General features: G+C 46.6%; 2 protein-coding genes across 4 annotated transcripts in view; one reads left to right on the top strand and one right to left on the bottom strand.

The window, feature by feature from the left end:
* STX8 (syntaxin 8) overlaps positions 1 to 2,444 on the bottom strand; it is a 250,803-nt gene extending 248,359 nt beyond the window's left edge. For all 3 annotated transcript variants that reach the window (XR_006815990.1, XM_045986153.1, XM_045986154.1), the window contains exon 1: positions 2,337 to 2,444. Coding sequence is in view for 2 of the 3 variants with exons in the window: in XM_045986153.1 (XP_045842109.1) it covers positions 2,337 to 2,353 (17 nt within the window). In the remaining variant the exon portion in view is untranslated. The remainder of the gene's footprint in view (positions 1 to 2,336) is intronic.
* A 664-nt stretch (positions 2,445 to 3,108) lies between these two features.
* The window catches only part of CFAP52 (cilia and flagella associated protein 52), a 36,270-nt gene continuing 13,094 nt past the window's right edge, over positions 3,109 to 26,284 (top strand). The window contains exons 1-8 of the mRNA XM_045985666.1: positions 3,109 to 3,186; positions 9,807 to 10,006; positions 10,870 to 11,006; positions 13,716 to 13,844; positions 16,306 to 16,405; positions 17,467 to 17,583; positions 19,805 to 19,905; positions 22,687 to 22,857. Coding sequence (XP_045841622.1) covers positions 3,117 to 3,186; positions 9,807 to 10,006; positions 10,870 to 11,006; positions 13,716 to 13,844; positions 16,306 to 16,405; positions 17,467 to 17,583; positions 19,805 to 19,905; positions 22,687 to 22,857 — 1,025 coding nt within the window. The 5' untranslated portion in view covers positions 3,109 to 3,116. The remainder of the gene's footprint in view (positions 3,187 to 9,806; positions 10,007 to 10,869; positions 11,007 to 13,715; positions 13,845 to 16,305; positions 16,406 to 17,466; positions 17,584 to 19,804; positions 19,906 to 22,686; positions 22,858 to 26,284) is intronic.

Below are 26,284 nucleotides of genomic sequence, written 5' to 3'. Positions count from 1 at the left end.
TCTGTTTTTACAGGTTTTGTCAAAGTCCGTTCTGTAGTCCCTTCGGCCCTCCTGACCAGCAACCCACTTTGCAAGGTAGCCGATGCTAACCCAGCGGAGTTCCCTCACTGTTTCACTGTCAGCAGTCAGGGGAGAAAGCCGCTGGGTCAAACCACTTGCGAGTAAGAGGGAACATGATGTGCTCTCAGCATAAGCTGGGGAAGAGGCTTGGGGTGCAGTGATGGCTTCCAGCAATCTACATGGATAGCCACCTCTGAGCTTTACTTCCTACCTCATGTGTCAAGGGAGGGGCTTAGCTCCCAGGAGGTGGAGGGCAATTTAGCAATACGTATCAAGGGCCTTAAAAATGTTCTTATCCTTCAATCCAATAGTTCCACTTCTAGGAAGCAAGTGAAGGAAATAAGGAATGGAACAAAGGGGAGTCTTTGCAATAGCTAAACAAAACTAACATTACAAAGAGGTACAAAGAGGGAAATAAATTATGGTTATTCATACAGTGTACTATTACGCACCATGAAAAAATCATGCTTTCTGTAAAAATTTAATGACACGGAGAAATGTGCTTTGCTTTGTGAAACACGCAGGTTTCCCTCACTATCCCAAAATAGTCTTCCTACAAAACCTTTCCTAAGCCGAAATGGTGTAAAGCAAAGGGGCCAATTACCATAAATATATATGGAAACATTTTTTGAGCTTTTCTAAACCCCCAAAAATAACCTCTCTGGGCTTTTCTGATACCTTAGGGCACATCTTGCTAAGGGATACACGAAATAAACCAAGATAAAGTCCAGATGCTCACAGACACATTTCAAAGCTATGAGAGCTGGATCTGAGATGCTGAATGTAGTTCCCAGGAAGGAGCTTGGGGTGGGGGTGGGGGTCACTCTCGTTGACCTGGGGAGTACAATGTCTCTATGACCTTTTGCTACAAAAAAAAATACTGAATGCTAGTTTTGCTTTCCCCTCTTTTTTCATAAAAGCAAAAACCCTCTTCTGATTTCTTTTCGTTAGCGAAAAGAAGTACTAAGGTAAGTCTTTCATAAAACCAAAGTAGCACAATGTAAAGTCTCAAGAAGCTGGAGATACTTGTACATGATATATAATATATATGCACAGTATATGTGCTTTCCTTTTAAAAATCAGTACCGGCTATTACTCCAAATGACAGAGCTGAAGATGTGGCGTTCTTTTTCTTTGGAAATAGTATTTTCTAAATTTTCTATCAGAGTGTACACAGGTGTTAAAATTAGGTAAAAAAATAGTGTTAAATCAAGTGAGCCATTTGGCACAGGTGACCCAGATCCAAAGTAATGCTTTGATCCTGCAACCTATTCTAGTAGTCACAGTGCCTACAACTTAATTATAAATTATGCCAGATATATTAAGAACTTTCCAGAGCTAGGATACGCTTTTTTTTTTTTTTTTTTGACAGACAGAGATCACAAGTAGGCAGAGAGAGGAGGAAGCAGGCACCCCGCTGAGCAGAGAGCCCGATGCGGGGGCTCGATCCCAAGACTCTGGGATCATGACCCGAGCCTAAGGCAGAGGCTTTAAACCACTGAGCCACCCAGGTGCCCCAGAGCTAGGATATGCTTTTAATCATTAAACCAAAAAACTCCAGTCCGACGTGCGGGTAGCAAGATGTTCCTTAGTATCAGAACTTGAGTCTTTTCATCATTCAGTCCTTGGGACGTAATTGTTGAAGGAACAACCCTTCCCAGCTCCTTTTTTTTTTTTAACTGCAGAGATGCTGCAGCAGAAACGGCCTTCCGGATACTGACTCAGGGAAGGGTTAGCCGCCTTACAAACAATCGCGTACTTTCCCTCCCCGATTCCTCTAAGTTTTGTTAAGGGCCCACAAGATCTAGGTCCTAGTGCCAACTGGTTACTAACCGGTGGGTGACCGTGGATTATGAACCTCGGTTTTCTCAGTCCCGGAGGTAAGAGGGGGGAGGTCACCCGATGCACCGGCGTTCCACAAAAAGGTGACTCGGACTTCGCTTTCCCGGGAGTCCAAAGAAGCCTGCACCAGCCAGCTCCGTAGCCAGGACGGGCGGGAAGTCCCAAAGGCCAGATGCAGCCCAGAAGGACTAAAAGCATGTGTCCGGGATTCGGTACTCGCCCCCACCTCCCCGGTGTCCACCCGGTTCCCCTCCCGGGCCACCCCCGCGAGCACCGAGGGTGGCGGGACGCGGCGCGGTCCCCCTGGGCACGGGAAGGCCCCTCCCTTCCTCCTGAGGGGCTCCCCCAGCCCCAAAGCCTGGCTACCGTCCGCTCCCCGGAAGCCCGGCCTCCCCCGCGGACCCTCGGCGCGGCCGCCCTCACCCAGGGCTCACCAGGGGTCCGGGGCCATCGTGCAGTCTCCTCCCGCCGCCGCCGCCGTCGGACACTTCCTGCTCGCGGCAGCTGACTACGGCGGCCCGCGCGGTTCATACCCCGCGGTTCGACCCGGGCGCGACCGGAACCCGGCGTTTGCCGGGGGAGCGTACACCTGGGGTTGGAAAGGATGATCACGAAAACGAAGCGGCCGCCAGGGAACGTCAGATTGGAGCAATCTAATCTAATCGGTTCCCCCTGAGGGACGCGAACAGCCCGGCGCAATGAAAATTAAACTGTTGGGCAAAAATCTGAGCATGTTCCCGGGAAGGTGGGCGCATCTCAAGACTTCCAGCAGTTACCTGAATTTTCATCCCGCTTCAGAAAAAAAAAAAAAAAAAAATCTGGACTGGGGTCACAGCGACCCGACTGTGTAAATGTACTAAAACTCACTTAGAGTGAACTTTATATGTAAAGTGATAGCTCAATAAAGCTTAAAAATTCTTTTCAACCCTGCTTCCAACAAGGGACCCAAAGAAGTGGCCATTATATATTATTTTTCATGATATCTGTGCTTGATTCTATAGTTGCGAAAAAAGTCACAGATGCTTTCCGTGGAGGGAAAGCGTGCACTCAGCGCCCCTAGATTTCCAGGGAAAGAGGAGGGAGGAAAGCCCAACTCCTTTCGCAGAGCGTGCGCGGGCGCGAGCCTGGTGCGCATGCGCACGTCCGTTACCATACCGACCGGCAGACGCTACGCCGCCGGAAGCCGAGAGCGGGGAGAGCCCAGGCTCCTGGGGATGGAGAACCAAACTTCGCTCAAAGCCGAGATGGCCGAGCTGGAGCTTGAGGCCGTGATTGGCTTCAACGGTGAGGCCTCGAGCGTGTCTGGGCTGGGGGGGTTGCGAGCCCCGGGGAGGAGCAGTGCGAACGGGGACACCGGTGTGGGACCCCGGGTGCGCCTGGAAGGCAGCGCGGGACATTGGCCAGGGCCAAACTCTCTTCTGCCCCAGGGCCCTGGGGAGTCCCTTCCTCGCTCCAAGTCTCAGGGACTAGGATGGCTTCGCAGCACCTAAAAAGGACAAGAGCCTCCTCCCTGGGACCGAGGATGAGTAGGGTGGCCGTAACCCTTCTCCCCCTGGTCAGCTCCGCCTTGGCCCTAAGCCCTCGCGGAGCCCCCAAAGCTGCCCGCCCCTCGGCCCCTGGAACCAAGAAACTCCTAGGACCCCAGCTGATGTGCTAATGAGAAAGGGCTGGGGACTGAATGTGGGTGTGAGCAGCTGCTTCAGGGGATGGTCTTGTCCCCTAACCCAAGAATTCTTTTTTTTTTTTTTTTTAAGATTTTATTTACTTATTTGACAGAGAGATCGCAAGTAGGAGAGAGGCAGGCAGAGAGGAAGAAGCAGGCTCCCCACTGAGCAGAGGGCCTATACGGGGCTTGATCCCAGGACCCTGAGATCATGACCTGAGCCAAAGACAGAGGCTTAGCCCACTGAGCCACCCAGTTGCCCCCCTAACCCAAGAATTCTTAATGGTGAAGATTTCAGACCCTGATAAAAGGCGGAGAGGACGCCAGGGGGAGCTGGAGGGGAGAGATGCTCGGGTCAGGGGAGACCTGGTGGTTCAGCTCACATCTTTTTTTTTTTTTTTAAAGATTTTATTTATTTATTTGACAGAGAGAGATCACAAGTAGGCAGAGAGGCAGGCAGAGAGTGAGAGGAAAGCAGGCTCCCTGCCGAGCAGAGAGCCCGACGCGGGACTCGATCCCAGGACCCCGAGACCATGACCTGAGCCGAAGGCAGCGGCCCAAACCATTTAGGACTGCCTGTTACTTTGAAATTTAAGGGGTGGGTGGTGGGGGGAGGGAGGATGGAAACAAGCAATGCGTTACGATTTAGAAAAAGTAAACCTTTTTTTAAAGTGCGTTGTGTTGCCTGGAAGTTTTAAAATTATGATAACACAGATGCAGAACCATCAAAGATTAAAGTTTTAGGCACATTCTGGGACTTGGCTCTTGACTCTTCGTTTTGGTTTAATAGTTTCTGATACAAAGTGGGCGCTTAGTCCATCTGAGAAGTCATCCTTCTTTATAGCTGGTGACAAGGCCATTGGTAAAGAGAGTGAGTGACGTCTGAGTGCAGGGGGTCACCCCAGTGACCAGTGCAGAGCTTCCAAAACAGAGCTCTGCAACCGAGTTCCTGCTGCTTTGTCGAGCTCTAAGAATAAATATATGGTCCCTCACATTCCAGTGCCTCCCATGGCCATGACAGAGGTTAGCTTTCGCATGGAAACAAATTAGAAGCCAATGCAAAGCCCCTTTTCTCATTTTGATGCTAGAACTCCTTGCCGAGTTACATTACAGTTTATGAATTTCACCTTGAGGGTGTAAATGTGTAATGGTGCTTGACGATTCTAGGTATTGTATTTTGACGGGAATTTGTATTTAAGCAAACCAAACATAGTTGTACGGCTTATGAAAACATTTTATAAAGCTATAGTTATTAAGAATTTGGTATTGGCACGGGAATAGCCACATTTACCAATTGACTGGAGTAGATAAACCCATGTTTATCCTATCACACGAAGCTTTTCTAACTAAAAACAGCAACAATAGAACAACAGATCAAGGATCTACGATCTATAGCCTTTTGGCCAATCTGGCACTCTGCTCCGATTTTATTTTATTTTTTACTTATTTTTTTAAAGATTTTATTTATCTGACAGAGGGAGAGAGATCACAAGTAGGCAGAGAGGCAGGCAGAGGCGGGGGTGGGGCAGAGCAGGCTGTCCGCTGAGCAGAGAGCCTGATGCGGGGCTCGATCCCAGGACCCTGAGATCATGACCTGAGGTGAAGGCAGAGGCTTAACCCACTGAGCCACCCAGGAGCCCCAGGCTCTGATTTAAAGTTTTACTAGAACCCAGCCATGCACATTTGTGATATGTTGTCTATGGCCGCTTTTACACTACGGTAGCATACTTGAGTAACTGCAGTCGTTAATGCCTAACATGTTTACTGTCTGGCCCTCTATAGAAAATATTTTCTGACCCCTGAAATAGATAAGAGGTAAAGAAATATAAATGGCTACCAGCTCAAAATGTTAAAACAAGGGGCACCTGGGTCGCTCAGTGGGTTACAGCCTCGGCCTTCCGCTCCAGTTGTGATCCCAGGGTCCTGGAATTGAGTCCCACATCAGGCTCTCTGCTCAGCGGGGAGCCTGCTTCCCCCTCTCTCTCTGCCTGCCTCTCTGCCTACTTGTGATCTCTCTCTGTCAAATAAATAAATAAAATCTTTTAAAAAATTAAAACAAGGGGTGCCTGGGTGGCTCAGTGGGTTAAGCCGCTGCCTTCGGCTCGGGTCATGATCTCAGAGTCCTGGGATCGGTCCCGAATCGGGCTCTCTGCTCAGCAGGGAGCCTGCTTCCCTCTCTCTCTCTCTGCCTACCTCTCTGTCTACTTGTGATCTCTCTCTCTCAAATAAATAAATAAAATCTTTAAAAAAATTAAAACAAAATAAACAAAAAACCCTGCTATTAAAACCTTGACTCTTCTTTTTCTCAGACTGGCAAAGCTACAAATAGGGGTAACAGTAGGATGAGAATAACAAATGGCTCTTAATTACTATTGCCAGAAACATAAATTTTACAACCTTTTTGAAAGCGTTTTTGTAGTACCCATTATGATTTTTAATGAGGATAATCTTGGGACTTCTAAAATTTGAGTCACTTACTCAAGTTTCCAAAAGAGGGACGCCTGGGTGGCTCAGTTGGTTAAGTATCTGCCTTTGGCTTGGGTCATGATTCCGGGGTCCTGGGATCGAGCCCCGCATCCGGCTCTCTGCTCAGCGGGGAGTCTGCTTCCCCCTCTCTCTCTCTGCCTGCCTCTCTGCCTACTTGTGATCTCTCTCTCTCTGTCAAATAAATAAAATCTTAAAAAAAAAAAAAGAAAGTGTATTAGCTATATAACTTGCCCAATAGTACATATGGTATGAGCGTATTACAGTTTAAGTAAAGTCTGTGTGTGTGTGTGTACGTGAAAGAGAGCAAGAGAGAGGGAGGTGGGGAGTGGTGGGGGTGAATATATATGGAGAAAAGAGGGAAATGTATTCATTCTAGGGGACATGTGTAATTTTGGCTACTCAACATCCAAATATCCTTTTATTTGAGGAGAATCTCAAAAAGATAGGCAAGGAGGGGTGTCTGCCTACTTTGATCAGGTCTTAAAAGGGGCGGAGGCTTCCTCTCCTAACTCCTTGGCAGCCAGTTCAGAGAAAGGTGACATCATTGCTCAGCCAGGCCAGAAGTGCCCACCCAGAGCCTTCAGGACTGACTCTTCAGAACGTCTTCAGGACTGGGGCACAAGAATGGAGCCCAGTGGGAATGAGAATTCCTTAGTTCATGTCACTCGGTCTGGCCTAGCTACTGGTCCTGTCTCTTTTTCAAGTCTGATTTCCCATATTTCCTACCAATTCTGTGAGCTTTTTCCTTCCAAGAAATTATTTTTCCCTTTAAGTTCCGCCAGAAACGACCTTTCTTGCTAGCAGCCAGGAGCCCTAATTATCAAATGCAGAGAAATAAATCTGAAGAAATACATACCTACGTGTTAACAATGGTTTGCAGGGGGTAGTATAGGGCTCTTTTAGTTTAATCATGAAATAGTTCAACAGAAGTTTAGGATGCCACAATGAATACAGAGTATTGCATGCAGAATTAGTAAATTTTGACACTTTTTCTTATTTGAGTTAATATTTTTAAGAAAAAAAAATTCACATTCTAAGTCCTTTCTCCTGACACACAATCCTATTCTTTCTCCCTCTCTGGAGACAACCGCTTTCCTGAAGGTAATGTGCACTCTTGCTGGCCATGTTTTTACATTTTACTGTACTTGTAAAAGATTAAATATGCTATATATAAACAATCTATGGCACAGAGTTGCATAGTTCTGTGTTCTATATTTTATAGAAATATCATCCTGGACACATTCTGAAGCCTGCTTTTTTTTTTTTTTTTATATTTTATTTACTTGTTTATTTGACAAATCATAAGCAGGGACCTACAAGCAGAGGGAGAGGGAGAAGCAGGGAGCCTGATGCAGGGCTCCATGTGGGGCTCCATCCCAGGACCCCAGGATCAGGACCTCAGCTGAAGGCAGCGGCTTCACCACAAATTGAACCACCCAGGCGCCCCATATTATCAGCCTTTTTAATTGTAGCCATTATGATGGAGACAAAATGGTATCTCATTTGAGATGTAATTTGCATTTCCTTGATTACTTACAGAGTTGCCTGCCTTTTCATATGTTTATTGGCTTTTGACTTTCCCGCCTCCTTAGTTGCCTGTTCCGCCTCCTTGGCTCATCCTTCTGTTAAAGCCCTTTGCGTCTTTCTTATTTCTTTGCCATAGCTCTTTGCATATTCTGGGTAGGATGCTTGTCTGTCTCTGCCATTGCAAATGTCTTCAACTGGTTTCTGTTTGTCTTTTCATCTTGTCAAGTGTCACTAAAAACTTTAAATTTTTAACATAACTGGACGAATGTATTGTCCTTTTCTGTTAGCATTTGCTCTTTATGTGACCTGTCGAAGAAATTATTTCCTACAACTTGTGTACACGTTAAGTCTCGTTTGTCACAGTTGGGTCCTTGATCTGTTGGAGATGTACTGTTTGTGGTTGGTGTGAAGTTGGATCTAATTTTACATTTTCCCATATGGATAGCCATATGATTGCTTATAAGGTAACTACAACTGAGTAACTATACATATAATGAGTAAATCACTCCCAAAGACACAAACCTTAGTCTTTTGAGAACCTACCACATGAAAAAGGAATGACCTCAATTAAAGCAAGAGAAATCATTTATTCAATAAATATATTTGGCAATTTGAGAAAAAAAAAATCTACTTAGCTCCCAGAATCACATTATAGACCAAAATAAATTCTAGAGGGAGTTAAATGTAAAAGATGAATTCACTAAAAGACCAGAAGATGATATTAATAAATATTTATGACTCTTTTGATGGAGAAGGAAATAGCCATAGAACAATTTTAAAATACCCGGGAATAAACATACCAAGAAATGTGTGAGATCTTTGTGAGGAAACATGGAAATTGAAAAAATTGAAAATGCCACTGGAGAAATTTGAAAAAAATGGAAAATGCCCCTAGAAACCCTGAAGGGAGACTTCGGAAAAACACATCCTGCTTTTAGAAAGGAGATCGAATATGTTATTGTAAAAAATTATTTTTCCTTAATCGACACCTGGAATACTATTCCACTCGAAGTGATTTTTAGCTAATCAAACTGACTTTACAGTTTATACTATAAAATACTACCAAACACAACCCCAGGAATTCTGACCCAAGTTGAGTGATAAGGAAGGACTTCTGTCTATTTCGTATTAAAACATTGAACAAAGGTTTGTAATTCTTGAGATGGTTCTTGGCAAATACCTAGAGGTTGGGGGCGGGGGATGGGGCCTCACACCGAGAGGGCCTGGCTTCTTTAGAGTGCCTGATGGTGACTTAGAACCAAATTATTTTTATCCAGCTTCTGCAGTGACTTCACATTCCCCATGCCTCTGCACTGGCGGAGACAGGCACTCAGGAAATCTGCTTCTCAGCATTACAAACTTGGCCCTGGGGCCTGGCTCTCCAACAGTGACATTGTTGGACCTGCGGCAGGATCTCTGAGAGCTTGTGAGAAATGCAGAACGTCCGCCCGTCTCCAGACCTCAGATCTGAATCTGCATTTTCACCAGATCCCCTGGCGATTTTACACACGTTAGGGCATGAGACGTGGTATACTATGCTGACCTTGTCGGTGCAATAAAATTACATAACGTTACCACCCCACCCACACGCACACGCACAAAACACACTTACTTTTGTTGAAATCAGAGAGCACAAGCAGGGGAAACAGCAGAGGGAGAAGGAAGCAGACTTATCACTGAGCAGGGAGCCCAACAGGGGGCTTGATCCCAAGACCCTGAGATCAAGACCTGAGCCGAAGACAGACACTTCACCCACTGAGCGTCCCCAGGTGTCCCCTAACTGTTTTATTTTAAGTAAGCTCCATGTCACACCCTGGGCCTTAAATTCACAGCCCAGAGATCAAGAGTCAGCTGCTCTACCAACCGAGCCAGCCAGGCGCCCCTAAAATTACTATTTTTATTTTTACTTACTTATTTATTTTTTAATGACAACTCTTCTTTTTTTTTAATTTAAAATTTTATTTATTTATTTATTCTTTCAGCATAACAGTATTCATTGTTTTTGCACCACACCCAGTGCTCCATGCAATACCTGCCCTCCCTATTACCCACCAACTGGTTCCCCCAACCTCCCACCCCCCGCCCCTTCAAAACCCTCAGGTTGTCTTTCAGAGTCCATAGTCTCTTATGGTTCGCCTCCCCTTCCAATTTCCCTCAACTTCCTTCTCCTCTCCATCTCCCAATGTCCTCCATGAATGACTACTCTTCTTTAACCTCTCTCTTTCAGGACACGTGCCCACTGGCCTGAAATGCCATCCTGACCAAGAGCATCTCATTTACCCTCTGGGCTGCACGATCCTGATTCAGGCAATTAACACCCAGGAACAGAATTTCCTGCACGGTCATAGCAACAACGTCTCCTGTGTGACCATCTCCAAGAGCGGCATTTACGTAGCCTCCGGACAGGTCACGTTCATGGGCTTCAAGGTGAATGCGTGAAAGACAGCTCCCTGGCAGGGTGCCTGGGTGGCTCAGTGGGTTGGTTAAAGCCTCCGCCTTCCGCTCAGGTCATGGTCCCAGGGTCCTGGGATCGAGCCCTGTATCAGGCTCTCTGCTCAGCAGGGAGCCTGCTTCCCCCCTCTCTCTCTGCCTGCCTCTCTGCTTACTTGTGATCTCTGTCTGTCAAATAAATAAATAAAATCTTTTTTTTTTTAAGATTTTATTTACTTGATATATAGAGAGAGATCACAAGTAGATAGAGAGGCAAGCAGAGAGAGAGGGGGAAGCAGGCTCCCTGCTGAGCAGAGAGCCCGATGTGGGGCTCGATCCCAGGACCCTGAGATCACTGCCCGAGCCGAAGGCAGAGGCTTAACCCACTGAGCCACCCAGGCGCCCCATAAATAAAATCTTTAAAAAAAAAAAAAAAAGCTCCCTGGCAGTGGATAGCGAGGTGCCCCACCCCCACGGAAACCCGGCCCCCTCTCCCGCTCAGCTCTGTGCCTGCACACATCCTTCCTCTCCCTCTTCTTCCACTGGCCTCCTCTTTGATCTTGTCTTCATCCCCTCAGCCTGAGGATAAAGTATTTCGGTGTTCACACCAGACCCGGCAGCTTACAGACTGATAATGCTCAGGAACTAAAGAGCCCCTGCTTAATTCATTTTTATTTTTATTTTTCTAGTCCCTGCTTCCTTTAAAACTGTTGCCGGTTTCTCACCGTTGTGTTTGTTAAGACATGATCTAATTTCCAGAAAAAGTGCAATTACTGATTATTTCTCGCCCGGACAGGGAGCTCTTCCCTGAGAGCCTTTGGAAGCTTGGCTGTGATCTGACCCTGTCTTTTTGCCCCCAGGCAGATATCATTCTGTGGGATTATAAGGAAAGGGAGCTGATTGCCCGGCTGTCACTTCACAAGGGCAAAATTGAAGCGCTGGCCTTTTCGCCAAACGATTTGTACTTGGTGTCCCTGGGAGGCCCAGATGACGGAAGGTAATGAACTCACGTTAATCTCTAGGTATGTTCTGCGCCCTCTCCCCATGGACATTCTCTGGTGGCCTGTCCCTGTTCAGCTGTGTGTCCTGTGCAAAGCCTATGGGGAAAAATACCACAGGGCTAGAGTTCTCAACCTGAGATGCTCATCGCAAACCACTGGGGAGCTTTATTGTTTTAATTTATTCATTTGAGAGAGAGACAGAGAGAGGGCACATGCAGAGGGGGATGGAGAAGCAGACTCCCCGCTGAGCTGGGAGCCCGATGTGGGAATCGATCCCACAACCCTTGGATCATGACCTGGCCTGAAGGCAGATGCCTAACCGACAGACTGGGCCACCCAGGCATCTCGTAGGGAGTTTCAGAAATCCTGGATACCTAACTCTACCTCCAGGGAGCTGGATTTGATTGGCCTGGGCTTTAGGTGGCCTCAACGCTTCCCAGGCAATTCCAATGTGCAGCTGAATTTGGGCACCTTTGCTGTAAAAGAAAGGTGACATCATCATCATCAATGACAACTGCTGATTTGGGGGCAGCGTGGGAGGGGGCGCTTAGCCTCTGACAGGTGAGTATTGAACACCTTAATGTTATCTCCTTAACTGGAAGTGGGAGCTCCTGGGGCCATGTGGCAGGTGAGGAATGAAGGCCACCAACTGGTAAGTAGCAGAGCGGGAAGAACCACCCAGGCAGTGTGACCCCAGAGGTGGTGGCATTTTTAACCTGCCTTGCCCAAGACACGATCTTTGCCCAAAGAACTATCAATGCAGTACGTATTCCCGTGTGAATGCTAAAGTAGAAGAAAACAAGAACGTCTGAGGTTTGTGTTGGATTTTATACTCCGGAGCACTTTTACAGATAGTTTCTGGTTCGAGCTTGTTGGGTCTAGTACAAAGGAAATTTACCTTTTTTTTTTTTTTTTTTTAATTTGACAGAGAGAGTACAAGTAGGCAGAGCAACAGGATGAGGGGGAGGGAGAAACAGGTTCCCCGCTGAGCAAGGAGCCCGATATGGAGCTCCATCCCAGGACCCCGAGATCATGACCTGAGCCAAAGGCAGATGCTTGACCCACTGAGCCACCCAGGCGCCCCGTCCATGTCCATGGTTTATAAAGGAAGGATGTTGTCCAGCTATGCCCAAGAATTCAGAATTCATATCCCCTCCACCGTGAAGAGTTCTCTCTTGGAGCACTGGGATTTTTTTTTTTACACCTTCATTGAGATATATTTCACATGCCATAAAACCCACCCACGTAAAGTAATGGCTGTATACTTTTTGGTATAGTAGTTATCTGAGTCGATTTCTTCCTTCCTTCCTTCTTTCCTCCCTCCCTCCTCCTCTCCCTCCCTCCCTCCCTCCCGTTTTTTTTGCTGAAATATTTCCCCAAAGACATTTTTCACATGTCATGTTGTATAACCACCACCACAAGCAATTGCAGAGCATTTTAACCCTCCAAAAAGAGACTTTCTGCCCATTAGCAGTCATTCCCTGTTCCTGCTCCGCCATTAGCCTGGCAGTCCCAGGCAACCACTAACCTACCTTCCATCTCCCTAGATTGCCGGCACTGACCGGCTCCCATAAGTGGAATAATACAATAGGTGGCCTTTTGCAACTGATTTTTTAAATTATGCATAGTGTTTTCAAGGCTCATCTGTCCAGTAATACTCCACTGTATGGCGACACCACGTCTTCGCCGTCAGTTGATGGGGCTCTGGGTCTTTCCCACCTGGAAGCTACTGTTCGTAATGCGGTAATGAACTTCATTACAAGATTTGGTGTAGACGTATGTCATTTCTCTTGGGCCTGAGGGACATGGTTTTAAGAGTCCTTGGGGGGGGAGGGGCATATGCCTCTCAAGTTTTCCACTTCCCATGGTATCTATCAATTTCCTACAAAGAAAAAAATTATGGCCCTTATGTTACCTCCTACTTCCCCATTCCTACCCATCTTGGTTCCACCTGGATTTTAGATGTCCTGTGATAATCCCTCTACGTGGAGGAAACTTGCGAAGTGTAGCCGGGCATGTTTTACCAAAGTTTGCAACATCCGCATTCCTTTTTCTTTAACATTTTGATTCGGATGGTCCCCTAGCATATGTATTGTTGTCTGAACACGTTCAGTTTAAGGCTGAGTTGTGTGATTGCACCAGAAGAAAAGAAATGGAACCCAAAGCAGTACTTCTCCAAATGGAGTCCGCAGACCCGCAGCACCAGCATCACTGGGGACTTGCTTAGAAAAGTGAGATCTCGGTCCCATCCCCCGGCCAGCTGACTCAAGCTCTGGGGGTGAGTCCCCGTAGCCTCTGGCCAAGTCCACCAGGTGACTCTGGTGCACGGTCACATTTGGGAGCACTGCATGACATCATCCTCTTCGTTGCGCTGTTTTTTTTCTGGAATACTTCTCCAAGGAACACTTTTTACATGAGAGAAATGGGTGGTAAATTTTTATGCCTTGCCTCTCTGAAAATGTCTTTATGGCTTCATTGATGGGGTCCCTGGTTTCCAGCCTCCTTATCATTTTCTATCAAAACCTTTGAGGCGTCACGTCCTTGTCTTCCAATATCCAGCATGACGCAGGAGACGTCTGGGGGGCTCCGTGTAATTCTTTCATTCCTTTTCTTCCTTTGATTCTAGAACCACTAAAAAAAAACCTTGTTGCTTCTCTCGAGAGCCTGTCTCCCCCTGACTTTTTCGGTCCCTCTTGTTTTGGCAGTGTGGTCGTGTGGAGCATAGCGAAGAGAGAAGCCGTCTGCGGCAGTCCGGCGGCCGGCCTCAACGTGGGCAATGCCACCACGGTGCTCTTCTCCAAGTGCCGGGATGAGATGTTCATCACTGCTGGGAAGTACGTGCCCGCACTCAGGGTTTTCAGAACGCGTAGCAAGGTCGTTCCAACTTGGGGGAACCCAGTACCAGTCCTGCGAAAATACCTGACGTCCTAATTTGCATGATTTTGTAGTCCTTAAAAATCCTTTTAACTGAAGTTCTTTTAAATATGGTTATTTGAGAATTCTGTGCTTCCTAACTGTGGAGGGCTCTGCTCCCCTGCTAAATTCATTCCGGATTCTGGTCTGTTTGTGACCGATAACACCCCACCAGCGTGCGCAATTGCACAGATTCACTTGCCGGTCGGTGCTTCTCAGCACCTGCTCTTGACTTAGGTCTCCTGAAATGATAGTTTGCAAACGAAAGGGCCAGGAAGCTTCAGATGTTCGGCTCTTAGCCACGTGAGATCATTTCCAATAGAGTCAGCTAACGGGGACCAAGCTGAAGGCCAGCATCTGTCTAAGAAAGACAGCAGCGAGAGCGGGTCTGGAGTCTTGAGTTCAAGGTGAAACCCGCAGGAAAGCATTATCTTTCAGGAGGCAGACCAGTTCAAGGGTCCAAACGCTGTGAATGTGGGGTCAAAGTCCATGTTGGGTGGCACTCCCTGTTTCAGCCCCTTGGTGGTCTCCCTCTGTGAAAGGCACACGCCAGGGGCTCCTTTTCCAGCCAGAGTGAGGGACTGCTCCTGTCTGCTGTGTGTCCCGTACCCTCCTTGTGGTATGCAGCATACATTTCCTCCGGGGCTAATTCTGAGGACAGGTTTGTTTAGTGGCCATGAACCTGGCTGGCTGAACAGGAGCCAGCCTCTAAGGAGTGAATCTTATTAGGAGAGTGCTCTGAGCCGGAAGGAGCTGGTGGTGTGACCCTGTCTTCCCCAGCCACGGGCGACCACACAGGGCGTTCACTTCCCTTGGGTTCCAGCCTGGCTGCAGAAGGCTGTGCGTGATGAGGGCCCCGCTGGTCCTCAGCAGCTTGGCTTCAGCTGCGGGCGTCAGCCCACTCTGATGTCCGCTGACAGCGTTCCTCCAGGGCCCAACGCTTGAATCGAAGCCGCCCCCCATCCAAACTTTTTCTTTTCCTTAGAACGGTCTGTGCTGTAGATGGGCTTTAATTGTGTATGACAGTGATAAGTGAGAACAAGCACTCTTAAGGAAGATTTCAGGTCCGGCACCCACAGCCTCCTCCGTGATGCTTCTGACTCCAAATATTCCATGATACCACCCCCCACGGGAGATCCTGCAAATTCTGATTTGACATCCAAACCATGGCTACCAGGAAGGCCACAGAGAAGCTGGTTTTTGTTTTTGTTTTTTAATTTTGAAAGTACTCAAGAGAAGTATTCAAACAAGAAATAGATTCATATTCAGGGACGCCTGGGTGGCTCAGTCGGTTGGGCGGCTGCCTCCGGCTCAGGTCATGATCCCAGCGTCCTGGGATCGAGTCCCACATCGGGCTCCTTGCTTTGCGGGGAGCCTGCTTCTCCCTCTGCCTCTGCCTGCCACTCTGCCTGCCTGTACTCTTTCATCTCTCTGACAAATAAATAAAATCTTAAAAAAGAAATAGATTCATACTCAAATAAAGTATTCAAAATACGTATTGGGCACTTACTATGTGCGTGGCTCTGGAGGGTAAAAGGAAAAGTGAACTTGACTGATCTATTTTTTTATTTTATTTATTTATTTATTGGAAGTTGATTTATTTCGGTAATCTCTCTGCCCAACGTGGGGCTCCAAACTCAAACCCGGAGATCAAAAGTGATGGGCTCTTCTGGCTTAAGTCAGACGGGCAGCCCAATCAAACTATTTTTAAATTAATCTTTTCTGCCTTTGACTCTTAGCTTCAGCTGTTATGTTGACCGTGATACATCTATACAGTTATTAATATTAACATGCAATGATTAAATGCCAACTGTATACCAAGTCTTATGTCAGATGCTGATTTTGTGTGGCCCCCGGGTTGCTATTTCTCATGAAGAGAGAGGACTCTCTGTGATAAAGCACTTCCCTTGTCCCTGAGCAGGGAGACAGATGCATGGGTTGATCCCAGGACCCCAGGATCACAACCTGAGATGAAGGCAGACACCCAACTGACTGAGCCACCCAGGCACCCTGATCGAGTGAAAACTTTTAAGTAGAACACGAAGCCTAACAAACCCTCAGAAATATCCAGTTCTCTCTTCATCCCCCTTTTCAGGGAAATCCAGAAAACAGAGAAGAGATCAGCAGATTCTTTTTTTTTTTTTTTTAAGATTTTATTTATTTATTTGACAGACAGAGATCACAAGTAGGCAGAGAGGCAGGCAGAGAGAGAGGGGAAAGCAGGCTCCCTGCCGAGCAGAGAGCCCGATACGGGGCTGGATCCCAGGACCCTGAGATCATGACCTGAGCCAAAATGAGGCTTAACCCACTGAGCCACCCAGGCGCCCCAAGATCAGCAGACTCTCAAGTGCATGCCCCTTTGATTGTGTCTTTCTTCCTTAGCGGGACAATCCGAGTGTGGGAACTGGATCTCCCAAACAGAAAAATCTGGCCGACTGAGTGCCAGACGGGTCAGATGAAAAGAATAGTCATGAGTATCACAGTAAGTATTACTCCAAGTGTGATTGTCCATAACTATTGGAACCAGGTCCTGTTAATAGTATTGATCGAGGTGTGTGTGTGTGTGTGTGTGTGTGTGTGTGCACGTGTGCGCATGCGTGCGCACACATGTTGCACACCTAGGTACACGTACCTTGGGCTGAGGGTAGAGAGGTGAGGTCTGGACCTCGGGGATGCCGATTGAGGGGGCGCAGGTGAGGGCGAGTCTCACTTCCGGAGCTCCCTTCAGGAGCTGGAGAGGAGCTGCCTAGACACAGCTCCGGGGGAGTCTTGTTTTACCGGGACTTGGGCTCTGCCATTGGACACCAGATGTCTGCCTCACCTAGGCTGAAGCCGTGTGTCCGGGACGCACTCCGTGGCCACAGCACCTCCTGATGGCATTGGAATACGAAATAATTTTTTTTTTAAGATTTTATTTATTTATCTGAGGGAGAGAGAAAGAGCACAAGCAGGAGGATCAGCAGAGAGAGGGAGAAGCAGACTCCCCGCTGAGCAGGCAGCCCGATTCGGGGCTTGATCCCAGGACCCTGAGATCATGACCTGAGCCAAAGACAGACACTTAACAACAAAGTCACCCAGGCGCCCTTATTCGTATGTCTTTAATGTGGACTCACACACTCCTACAGACAACTCCATTCTCCACTGACTTGTTTCTCTTATCTACCACATCATCGGTTTATACAGATGGACTTTGGAAAATAGGAGATAAAACAGACACAAGGTGCCCTTCAGAGGTATCTTCAGAACCAGGACTGGCAGGTTATCCCTGCATGCATATCTAACATTAGCCACACAGAGTCTTATAGTGAAATCCCCAGGCTGGCTGGAGTCCCATATTTCCTCCAGTTCCCAGTTTGGCCCTGATTCTGCGCCCCCTCCGAGCTCTTCGTATCCATCCTAAAGTTCAAGGAAATCAAAGGAGTCATGAGTGCCTTTGTAGGTCTTCCTGGGGCCTCAGAGAAAGTTTGTCCCACCCCTGATCCAGGCTCATGGACATCCCTGAGAGAACACAGGCTTTGGGCCTCTTTCCTCTCTGATCCCCAGATGGCCGACGACGACAGCTTTTTCTACCTTGGCACCACGACTGGAGACATTCTGAAAATGAACCCGAGGACCAAACTGCTGGCAGACACTGGACCCGCGAAGGACAAGTTCAGTCTGGTGAGTAGAGCTCGCCAGCGTCTGTCCTGCCCTCCTCTCTTCCGGCGATTTCTTCCCTCCCCTGCAGCACAGACTTGCGTGAAGCGTCTGTGGAAAAAAGAAAAAGGGTGTGTTGTGTCCAAGGCCACATCGAAATTTGCAAAGTGCAACGACTCAATACTGTTCAAGGCCTCATCTCTGGTTCGTAAGCAGAGCAAAGGTCTTCCACGGGGTCCCCAGTGAGGGAATCAGACCCCACGTTTTTTACGTCTTCCAAACACGGGGCCATACATACATGTACTGAGGTATGTAATTTTTGTCCTAATCTAATAGCTAGATCTTAAATTTTAGCTCCAGTCAGCGTTGTAAGTCATAAGCAAAACCTAGAAACTGTGGATTGTTTCTATTTTGCAGAGTTCCTAACAATTCTGGTTAAAAGTCCAGAAAGACCTCGATATTTAAACCAGAATAAAAGCCTAGGATCATAGGATCATCTTACAGAATAAGTGCTGCTATTTCCGGGACCCCAGAAATTAACAAGGGCTGTCTCCGCTAACCTTTGAATCTGAGAGCTTGTGGTAGGTTCTGCACCTGCCTGTCTCGTGTCTGATAATAGAACAGATGGTTCTCGGCTCCAATGCCTTCCCACTTAGCAGATATTCTCAGGAAGACGTGAAATCTCGCACCGTGTGCCCAGGGAAGATGTTAGAGTTTTCTTAATCATGCAAGCTTAATCATGCTCAAGCTTTTAAGGGCATACATAAGAGTGAGAGGACGCCATTGTGTGGGTAGAGAAAGGTTTAGAAATAATCCCTTATTTCAAAGCACTCCATAAAACACTACGGAAGAATTCCGATCTGGATATCTTGGGTACCCTCCCCCTCCAGCACTTGGGATCTGAGCGCCTTTCCCATACGAAGAGCCCAGACGCCTCACGGTTCCTCACCCTTCGGGTACTTAAGTGACCTTGAGGGTAGCACTAAGTCCTAACCATTTAGGCATTTGGGTCTGATGGTAAATTCCACAAAGCGGTGGTTCCAAGATGCCTCTTATACACACAGAAAGAAAACAGTTCTTGTGGGATGAAGGGACAGGAAGTATCATTGAAGACATTTGCTAAGAATATTCTGTGATCTTGGGCAGTTACCCGTTTTGAAACTCTACGTAATGGTCGCTCTGTGGTTGGAAGGGTAAAAGGATGGGAGTGGTTTCAAATGGACCTGGTGGGCGTACAGTGCTAACAGGAAGACAAAGATGCTGATGGGCTCAATACTATAAAATGAATATGAAAAACAATGCACAGAACCCCAGGATCATGACCTGAGCCCAGGGCAAGATGCTTAAACGACTGAGCCACCCAGGTGCCCCATTAACTATATTATTCTTGAAAGCTTTAAGACGAAATATTGGCCACGTATGTTTTAAAATTAGAACTTCAAAAATAAAATAAAATAAAATTACAACTTCATAATGGGTGCTCTAAAATGACCATAGTATCTCCCCGAACTTGGAAGATGGCTTTGAACTTAACTGTGTCTATTATTGGCAAGATTACGTCCCACATGCCTCAGTTCAGAGACTGGAGTCACCGAACAATAAGGGCTCTTTGTGCTTTCCTGGAATGTCAACTATGATCTCTTTGTAGTATAAGAATTATGCTCTGGCACAAACAGGAGGCAGTGAGGAAGTAACGTTGCCCATGACTCTATCTTCGGCTCTAACTTCATTGGAGCTGATAGGAAATGTTAATTTCTAACACCGTCACAACCGGCAGGTGGTTTTAAACGGAGGAGGTTTCATGAAGCATACATGAAGCATGTTGCCGCCTTGTAGGACCAGGGGGCAACTTTTGACACGTGAGCTCCTTGCTGGCACCAATCCCTGGTGTTCAGCCTTGGGATTCCTCCCAGGCAATGCCTTCCTGCATTTCGTCCAGGCATGGCCGTGCCCCATGCCCTGGCATCCGCTCGCACATGATTCTTTTTTTTTTTTTTAAGATTTTATTTATTTATTTGACAGAGATCACAAGTAGAGAGAGGCAGGCAGAGAGAGAGAGAAAGGAGGAAGCAGGCTCCCCGCCAAGCAGAGAGCCCGATGTGGGGCTCGATCCCAGGACTCTGAGACCATGACCTGAGCCGAAGGCAGAGGCTTTAACCCACTGAGCCGCCCACGTGCCCCTCACACAGGATTCTTAACAATGAAACCATTTGGCCTTTCTCTCAATGCTGTTCCTCCCCCTTAGGGAGTGTCCGCCATCAAGTGCCTGAAGATGGGGGGTCTGTTGGTGGGTTCCGGAGCAGGATTGCTGGTCTTCTGTAGAAGCCCCAGCTACAAACCCATCAAGTAAGTTCCAGACTCCACGGGATCCGGGTGGGGGAAGACCCACCAGGAGATCTACTTAAGGCTGGTGATGATCCGATGTTGCCAAACTAACACTTGGTAAAAGAATTTCATCTTACTGTCCAGTCCAGATGAGCGGTTGGAATCACAACAGCTGATTTCCCTGCCAATGGAAAGGCAATAGCTTGTGTTGAATCAGGCCAGAGTAGTCCATGATTACCCTGGGGCCCGGGGGACCTTGCCCTTCTACTAAATGCACCAGTTATTATTTGTTAATACTTGTAGCCATGATGGAGGAAATAAGATGCTGCTTATGAAGATCCCCAGCAAATAACCTCACATTTCAGCCTTTCAAAATGTGTTTATTCAGTGGAATTTATTACACAATGGGTGGTACCTGTTCTGGGTCAGGCACTCTGCTGGTAGTGAATTCATTTAAATAAAATTCATTTAAATACAAGCTTTAGTACAAATAGCCAGCACTCCCCAGCTACTTCCACGTACCACGTACTTTTCGTGGAATCTCTGTTGAATCATTGAAATGACATAAAACTTTACCCATCGTCATTAATGCGTATTTATTGAGTACCTCCGGCCAAACCAACGTGCCAGATGCTATACGAAAAAATAAAATGAGATGCTGTCTTTGTCCTCCCAGAGCAGACAGTCCAGTTTGGGGATAAGGTAATATACATGTGAAATAGTCCTTGTAATACAAGATAATACATAGACACAAATCCCGTGATCCGGAGTGCCATGGCTGTTACAGAGATCAGAGAAGGGGGTAGCCCCACTGGGACGGTGGCGATGGGATAGATGCTTCCCAGAAGAGCAGAGGTGGAGGTTGATGTCACCTTCAACCTAACCAGACACCCCCTAGATATGCTTCTTATGCTCCCCCCCAGCTCGAGGGTAGCCAGGGGTGCTGGCGTGTGGAGTGTCGAAAAAGCATCTGCTGTCTTCATTCAAACACATCTGGGCTGCGCATGCACCGCCTACCGGATTGGGTCCTAGGTGCTCTTGGGAGACGGCCACGACTAAAGCAAACAGAAACAGAGGGAGAACTCCCTGCCCCTCACGGAGCTGACATTCCAGCAGGAGGGAAGACTGTCGATAATAAAGTAATTATAACCTCTTAGCGGGTGACGCGCACAGGAGACGAATGGAGTTGCAGGGACACGAACGGCATTTGGGGCTTGAAGGGGGACAGGAGAGACATTGCGATTTTAAATTCTGGGCTCCGGATAGGTCTTGCGAATGCATCTGGACCGGTTCTGTGTTTGTGTGGCGGGAGGCGATGTACACAAGTGGGCTCTGGATACGTGGAGGAACTATAAACAGTTAACCCCTTCAGGTGTGAACGCCTCGTTCTGGACACACAGATGTTCCCGCTGTGATGGGGATGATGAATGCAAAGCTGTTATCACAGGGTTTGCGCTGTGCCTGTCCCCACCGTACTCCCGTGGGACAGCGTAGTCTCCCGTGGTTGCAGTGGTTCCTGCCTCCTTGGGTTTTCGTGGGCTGAGAAAGCAGCTCCCATGCGGAGTCAAGAAGTAGTAGGATGAAGAAGACCCCTGGGGTTCAGGGACCCCTGGCTTTACCCCGGTAGCCCTGGGCTCCACCTTGTCTCATAGGGAGCCCAGATGTCCACAGCCAGTTATTTCTGTTGGCTGCCCTCCGGGACCTCGTGGGCATCATCTCTGATCCTTGCTGCGACCCTGCCAAGGAGAAATTATTTTGTGCCTGAGCGAAGTGGGGCCGGGAGATTTCGGGAAATCTACCCAGGGTCAGGGAGGTCTATCTGGTCAGTGAAACAGCCGGGACGTAACTCAGGGTCAGTCCTTTCTCCATTAACCGTTCTGCATCCCGCCAACAAATAGATCTTTGTAAAATACTGCCTTTCCCACGCTCATTGCTTGCACAGGAATCTCCCCTGCGTTCTTACTGTCAAAACTAAATCACTTACAGAGCAAGGTTGGGTTTTTAGGATGCATTCATTTATATTACTTTTTTTTTTTTTTAAGTTCATACTCGTTAGATGTTTGGGAAGCAGAGGGATTTGAAATGTGGACAGAGAGACGAGAGCCACTATTAACATCTTGTTATTTCCTCGTCCTGTGTTCTTCGATTACATTTTAAAACAGTTGTACTTCCTTTGGGTACAAAATTTTATATTCTGGTTTATTTTTACTGAAGGCAAATGTCATAAACATTTCCAATATTAATATCTTTTTAAAAACGACTGTGCTAAAATATGCAGAAGCTTCTAAACGTGGTTTCACTGGCGAGGCAAATACCTTAAGAAGTTGCCTGCCGTCCCATGGATGATTTAACCGCTGCCTTTCAACTGGATATTTAGCTTGCTTCCAACCTTTGACACTTTTCACTAAGGTTATAATAACCTCCTTTGACATAAAAGTTTCCCCTCCCCATTTAGGATTATCTTCCACAAATGGAATTAATAAAGTATTTTAATTGCCATGATCATTTGTGCCCATTGCCTTCCTGGAATGTTCCCTCTGTCCAGATCCTGCCTGTGTCCCACAACCCATTTTAGACTCTCTCCCCCTGAGGAAGTCCCCCCAGACCCCCACTACTGTAAACCGTGCTGGCCTCTCCCTCTGCTGACCATGGACGCCCAGTATTGTGAGTCACCCCTGCCTTTCCAGTCGCGTCCCCTCCCCGAGGGCATGTCCCCAGGTCCTGCGCCTGATTTCTATCCTCTGTAACAGTCCTCCTCACTGACTGAACGAATCTACTTCACCTTCTTGCTTCTCCATATAGGAAAATCCAGTTACAAGGTGGCATCACGTCAATCACACCTCGAGGGGAGGGACACCAGTTTTTTGTGGGAACAGAAGAATCACACATTTACCGCGTCAACTTCACGGATTTCAAAGAGACTCTCATCGCAACTTGTCACTTCGAAGCTGTCCAGGACATTGTCTTTCCATTGTAAGTAGAAGAGCGAAGTCTTTTGGCTCCTAAAATCAGTGAAAACATGGAGGTCTGATGCAGTGTGCCAAGAAATTTAATTTTATCTCATTCGTGCATTTCAACATGTATTAATACGATTATGATCTTCCGTCCTTAAATTTCTCAATTATAGTCAGTTGTCTTAATAACAATTATCATCTAATATTAATTATAATAATTAGAAATATAACACTGGTGCTTTGTTATTACTTAATAACTATTATTAACAATAATTATGCCTGTTGCCTTCACCCTGCGGCCACATTCATTTTCACAGTCCAAATCTGGGCTTCTTTAGAACATTGGCTTTTCTTTTTTTTTTTTTTTTCCAGATATATGCATATTTTATTTTTATCAAATATGTACATATCTAGAAGGTTGGCTTTTCTAATAAAGTCATTATGGAAACTGTTCTGTTTTCCCAGGGCTGTCTGGAGAAATCTTTTTTTTTTTTTTTAATAATTTATTTGACAGAGAGAAATCACAAGTAGGCAGAGAAGCAGGCAGAGAGAGAGGAGGAAGCAGGCTCCCTGCAGAGCAGAGAGCCCGATGCGGGGCTCGATCCCAGGACCCTGGGATCATGAGCTGAGCCGAAGGCAGAGGCTTTAACCCACTGAGCCTCCCAGGCGCCCCTGGAGAAATCTTGTTAGTGCCCTTTTCCGAACTTCTTTCAAGTCATTCACTCATGCCTTTCGGGTCTTCCAGACTTGGCGCACTTACTGGCGGTGGACACAAGGGGTCTTCTGGACCTCTCGGTAATCTTCTGGATTTCTTGGTAAATCCCATCTGACACAAGGGAGACAACCAACCACCAGCAGTTTCGATATCAAAAAAGTCATAGTTTGCCATTACCTGCTCCTGGAACACATTTTGTCTCTGGTGACGTCCAGGAAGCTGACCCGATGGTTTTGGCTCTGACCTTCCTTAGTATGTAGCTTGAATTTACAGAACTCAGGATCATTGATTTTTGGGTAGTAAGACTCGCCTTGAAAACTCAATGCTTACGATCATGAGATGGATGTTGCGTTCCCTGCGGCATTGCAGTTGGCAGTTAGCTTCTTCCAAGTGTTTAAGGAAGCACCACGCCCAGCATGGAGCCCAGTGTGGGGCTTGAACTCCTAACACTGAGATCAAGACCTGAGTTGATATCTAGAGTTGGATGCCTAACTGACTGCACTACCGAGGCACCCCGACAATTAGGTTCTTTTAAATGTTTCTAGTGGTGAAAATGGCCAGTGCTTCCCACCGGAGGGATCCTTTTGGGAAACTGGTTGGTTCTTTTCTTTCTGTCTTACTTTTCTCCTCTCTTTCTAAGGAGTTCGGTAGAATCAATCCGTAAAATTATTTGGCCCTGAGGCCTTTTATGAGTAGATTTTTAACTATCTTTTCAAATTCTTGTATAGTTATTGATCTATTCAGGATTTGTAACTCCTCTTTTTTTCCCCTCGTCCTTTTTCTTTTTCTTGAAAACCAGCTTTACGGAAATAGAATTTACATACCATAAAGTTTACCCACTGAGAGAGAGTGTGCCACTCATTGTGGGTCTTTTTGCATATTTACAGAGTTGTGTGACCAACACCATAATCTAACTCTAGAAGATTTCATCATCCCAAAAAGAAACCTATTAAGAGGCACCAACCATTCCCGCTTTGCTCTCTCCTCCTCTCTCTCCGCCAAGCTGTGGAGAAAACTGAATTAAGAGGAAGAAGTCACGGTACATGGGCATCATGTACAAGACTGTCTTTTTCCTTTCCTTGTGGATTCGGCTGTGTTAATGTATATGGTTTTCAGCTGCTATTATTTTGTATGCCAAGGCATTGATCTGCTGGGAAGAAGTATGTATGAACCAAAGCAGCCTCTGTGATAGTCTGCGGGCCTGTTTGTCAGATGCATGAGCCAATGCACATTTCAGAGACATGTACTGTAGCTAAAGAAACCATGTCTCTTTCCAACCTACAGGTATTGTTTAGTTTTAAGTAAGTCTTGGTCTTTTCATAGAATTTAGTCCATTCATACTTATATCTATCTAATAACTTTATAGATTTTTAAAAAAGATTATTTATTTATTTGACAGAGAGAGATCACAAGTAGGCAGAGAGGCAGGCAGAGAGAGAGAGGGAAGTGGGCTCTCTGCTCAGCAGAGAGCCCGATGCAGGACTCGATCCCAGAACCCTGGGATCATGACCTGAGCCGAAGACAGAGGCTTTAACCCACTGAGCCACCCAGGTGCCCCTAGATTATTTTCTACTTAACATGTTACCTTTCTTGTGTGTTTTCCTTTTTTGTCTTTCTTTGTGTTGTGATCATCTTTTTTGGTCCTGCCTTCCCCTGCCCTGCTTTACAGGACTTGTTAACTCGTCATTGTATTTTTATTCACTTAGTGATCAGCCTTGATTTTTTTATATGCGCATTTAAACATATTTTTCTGCCAAAGACTAGCTTTACCAACATTTATATCATGTTTTCCAAAGAAGCAAGAGACTCAGGGTATTTTATTTCCCTCTTTATCTTCCTCTCACCATCTCTCATGCTAACATTGTTTAGAATTTTTAGAATTAAGTAGTTATGAACTGAATATAGAATTACATAGTTATTGTCTTTTGCAAATAATTACCTTTGGATTTTTTTAAAAAAGATTTTATTTATTTATTTGACAGGCAGAGATCACAAGTAGGCAGAGAGGCGGGCGTGGTGCGGGGGAGAAGGCGCCTGCTGAGCAGAGAGCCTGATGCGGGGCTCGATCCCAGGACCCTGAGATCACGACCCAAGCTGAAGGCAGAGGCTTTAACCCACTGAGCCACCCAGGTGCCCCTACCTTAAAATTTTTTAAAGATTTATATATTTTAGAGAGAGAAAGAATGAGAATGGGGGAAGGGGCAGAGGAAGAGAATCTCAAGCAGGCTCCCTGCTGAGCACAGAGTCCAGTGCAGGGCTGGATCCCAGGACCCTGAGATCATGGCCTGAGCCATGATCAAGAATCAGCCCCCCAACCGACTGAGCCACCCAGAGCCCCTAGTCTTGCTATTAATGTAAGTTTTGATATCGCGGTATCAAACCCTCCATTTTGTTATTTGTTTTCTTTGTCTCATCTGTTCTTCTATTCTTTCCTACCACCTTTTGCTTTAATCAAAAACATTTGATTAGCCCTCCACTTTAGTTGCTCTGTTGACTCTCTACCTCAATATCTTTGCATTGATTTCTTTAGTGGTTGCTCTGAGGATGACGATACGCATTTTTAACACGGCACAGCCTGCGGAGAGTTGACATTGAATGACTTCGGGTAAAATGCAATCTGGGAACTTTGCAACAGTTTATTTCTCTTCCCCTCACTCTTATTCTTAGTGCTGTTGTTTTCATATATACCTATTAACGTTATACACCCATGAATACAAAATCATAATTTTTG

Source organism: Meles meles, chromosome 18 (genome assembly GCF_922984935.1).
Source record: "Meles meles chromosome 18, mMelMel3.1 paternal haplotype, whole genome shotgun sequence".
Lineage (NCBI taxonomy): Eukaryota > Metazoa > Chordata > Mammalia > Carnivora > Mustelidae > Meles > Meles meles.
The sequence above is the reverse complement of the archived record's forward strand: the minus strand, read 5'-3'. Positions and strand labels throughout refer to the sequence as shown.